The sequence below is a fragment of the Apostichopus japonicus genome, chromosome 19 (genome assembly GCF_037975245.1).
Source record: "Apostichopus japonicus isolate 1M-3 chromosome 19, ASM3797524v1, whole genome shotgun sequence".
Lineage (NCBI taxonomy): Eukaryota > Metazoa > Echinodermata > Holothuroidea > Aspidochirotida > Stichopodidae > Apostichopus > Apostichopus japonicus.
Window position 1 is genome coordinate 6,865,256 of NC_092579.1, and position 3,868 is coordinate 6,869,123.

The 3,868-nt window shown below is 38.4% G+C and overlaps 1 protein-coding gene across 1 annotated transcript; it reads right to left on the reverse strand.

Annotated features, from left to right (window-relative positions):
• Nucleotides 1-514: 514 nt before the first annotated feature.
• On the reverse strand, nt 515-3,583 carry LOC139960528 (thyrotropin-releasing hormone receptor-like). Its single transcript, XM_071958955.1, has one exon. It carries the CDS (start codon nt 3,299-3,301, stop codon nt 2,024-2,026), a length of 1,278 nt encoding a protein of 425 aa, XP_071815056.1. The 5' UTR covers nt 3,302-3,583; the 3' UTR covers nt 515-2,023.
• Nucleotides 3,584-3,868: the final 285 nt, after the last annotated feature.

Below are 3,868 nucleotides of genomic sequence, written 5' to 3' on the forward strand. Positions count from 1 at the left end.
CAATTAAAAACAATCAAAATTCATACGAACGTCTTCCATCGATCAGAGGGAGATTTCTGAACTGTTTCCAGATGCTTGTTAATGGAATATTAAGTCGGTTTTAATTGCTCGATACGTTTGCTCAATTTGTACCCCGTTTTTAAGTCATGACGGAAATTTAGCATCAATAAATTAAAATTGCAAATAGACAAAAAAAGAAAAAAAATAGGCACACTCTTGAAAACTACTATCTTATACGATTAATATTATATTAACTAATAACATATATACATGCATATGCGTGTTATATAATAACTTTCAGTCTTATATAAAGTAAAGTATATATGTACATAAAGAAAAGAACAAAATAAACTGAGACGCGAATTGCGTAAAAAGCTGTACATTAATACAGGGTGGAGCATGGTTGTATGTGTGTGTCGGGGGGGGGGGGGGTGGGGTGGATCAAGGTTATAAATTGCGATCAGCACTCTAACCGACGACTCGCCGAGGACTTGAAAAACGCGAATCATTTTTACGCCTCGGATGAAACCATGTCGTAACTATGGCGACTAAGAAGAAATCAGCGCATTTGGCACCACACCTGACCACATTTTCGCTACCTCGGGCCGATGCAGCGACAAATCGGTTTTAAGCTGTTAAAACCGGTTGGTTAATCCGCCGCCGGATGATATAAGTGTCTAGTATTGTTGAAACAACTGTGCACTGTAACATATATTATACGCATAAATGTTATATATGGTGATTTATTTACAGGATAACTTTCAAAAATAAAAGTCATCAACGTTCCATAATACATGCGGCATTATATATAGATACATTTTGAAGATTGAACAGCATCAGAAATGACAGTATACCATTGACTGTCACAATTAGAATCAAACCAATGTCTGCAGCGTTTGTCAAACAGCATAATCAGAAATGAAAATATGTGTTTTTTTTTTCAGGCTACACGCAGCTTCTTCTTCTACTTCTTCTTTTCACGTTTTGAAAATGAAAGATTGTATCTTATGCAAAAAAGAGATTTATACAAGTCTTCATGCGCAAACAACTTAAGTATATATCAATAAGACATAGTAATATTTGACTTTTCTAAGTTTTGGTATTTCGATTACTTACATTTCTTGTCCCTCCCCATGCTCTCTTTCTCTGTCCCCCCCCCCCCCCCGCACCCCTTGTTTGTCTGCGGCTCTGGTCAACTTGGTTAGTTCCCTCTTATTCAATATCAATCTTGCAGGTTAGTTTTTTCCGGCTTTCTTGAAAAGGTTATCGGGCTTTTTGCCTGAAATTTCAAGTATATAGCATGGAGCTAAAATATTCGAAACATGCTGTCGGAAAATAGTCCTAAAATCACCTACTGTATTTTTGTGGCATTTTCTGAGTCATTACCATACTTTGTGATGATTAGATGTTGCAGAGGATGAAATAAACTACTGATGAGGTCTAAAAATCTGGAGGATTTAAGGTATTTAAGAATATCATGGCTGAAAGAAAGAAGACCCCGCAGCGACGGCTTGCAGATATGTTGGGGGAGCACTATAATAAACTTGGAGCTCTTCAAGCTCGGAATCTAAACGGTCGTGATGGTGGCGAAAGTTGAATATGTTGTGATCAGCTATCATAATTATGTTGGGTAGAACATGTCAGTTGAAAACTTATATCTATATGCTTAATCGGCGGTGGAAAGTGACGAGTTTAGTGTGTAAGTCAATGGGAGCAATTAATTGTGCTGTGATATACCTATACAGGACAGACGACAGTTGATGACCATAAAATAGCCGAATTGGCAGGCATGTATCATCAAATGTATTTAGTCAATGGCATTTCAGAGCCACATTTTGCGTTATTGTAGTTGCTTGAACGATTCAACTATTATTCACTCACAAAGTGGTGATGACATATTATATGACGACGCATTTGGGCATTTATATTCACTTAAGCTATAGCTATACCTACAATGGTAATGTCTAATGTATACTACAAGAGCGCGAAAAGCTGACTTAGGTGTTATATACACTGATTTATGCTATTTCTTATCACGACATGGCAAAATAGCATTTGCGAAGGCAGCCCTATACGAGGCATTCATCACACCATAGATGAATGGATTCAAAGCAGAATTCAGGTAAAATAAACATTGACCAGCATTGAACGCATAAGTAAGCAATTCATTAGAAATGACGATATCAAAATTGTTTAGAATGCTATAAACCGTATAAAAGATTGTGAATGGTGCATTACAGAGAAAATACACCAATCCATTTATCATCAGCATTCTCGTCACAGCCCGCTGGTTTGACCGCTGTTTGTCGATAAGTTTTTGCTTGTTCGACGACAGCATGTCCTCTTTGTTGCTGACTGTCGTCAAACTATAGTTATGATGTGAATTTCCAGAAGAGATTGTCTTCACCGTGCTAGGCGATGCTGCCGTAGATGGGGTATGCGTGTCATCGGCGCCGGTTTGAGTCGCACTTACGCTAGTCACAGAAGTCGATAAATCAGTATCGTCAGTTTCGGATACACCGCGGTTTCTGTAACCCGTCGTAGCTGATTTCTTGGGAATATCCCACTTGCGCAGTTCTAGAATAATCCTGGTAGAAAACATCAGGTTTGCAAGTAAGGCGATATAAAATGCCATCGGTTCACAGATTGCACTAATTATAGCTGCCAAGTCGCTAATGCTACCACAGAAGACGATTGCCTCTGGGAAATCATCGTATTTACCATTTTGCGGATATAGAAAACAATACCATGTTGGTATTGCGCGAGACGGTATCAACAAACTGAAAATGATGAAGGTGATCAAGAAGACGAATAATATTTGCCTTCTCGTTCTTTTGCCACCGACGAAAGTGCGATGTTTGAGCGGTTTGCAAACGGCGTAGTACCGTTCAAGTGAGATCAGGCTGAGCATCAGTAGAGAAGCAAAATACGCAAACTCTGGCAAGATCTGAATGACGCATCCGGCGGAACCAAATGTCTTGGAGTGAGCGTCGATAACGATCGGCGATAAATAAGCCAAATACCGCTCTCCGAGACCGACCACGAAAACACTGATATCGACGATCGCCAGAGTACAGAGGTACTTGTTGAGATTGGTCCTCATGGTAGGAGTCTTCCAAACAACAAACAGAAAGCAAAAATTAGCTGGTACTCCAATTAATGCGATGATTGGTAGAATAATCAGATCAATCGGATCAAACGAACGAGCAAGTTGAAGTACTAACGGTTCATTATTGGTAAGATCTAAGACGACACAGTTGCGATCTATTAAAGACATGTTCATCGTTGTTAATTCTGCCATCTTGATTGAATTTAAAAGGCAGATCTTACAAAAAAAATTAAAATCTCACAGTTTGTTTATTCTTCTAATACTAATGCACAACTAAGAGTGAGGTTTTATCTCAAAAAGAAGAAAGAAAAAATAACCCCTATGTCAGCAGAACAATCGACCCGGTGCAGTGAAAAATTGTTGCTTCGTAAAACGGATCAAAATCATTTCTGCCAACTATCGAAACGCTCTGAACTACTTATTAACAATTTAATATTATACAGCCGACGATTTGAAATAACGCATGCAAGCACATGAATGAGCTCGTCAATCATAATTTCATTCTACACAAAGGACTGTCAAGAAATGAAATGAATTTGAGACAACTCCTAGCGAATCTGGTATATTAATATAGAAAATATATATGTTGTTAAACTATATTAACTCGATAGTGGTGTGCGGCCATATAAGGAATATATCGTCAATATATATAGCGAACGTAAAAAGATGGTTTCCTGGGGTATGGATTCCATGGACTCGAGTAATGCTATAAATAGATTAGCATATGCAGCCTGGATCCAGTCTTTTTAGGCTACCAAT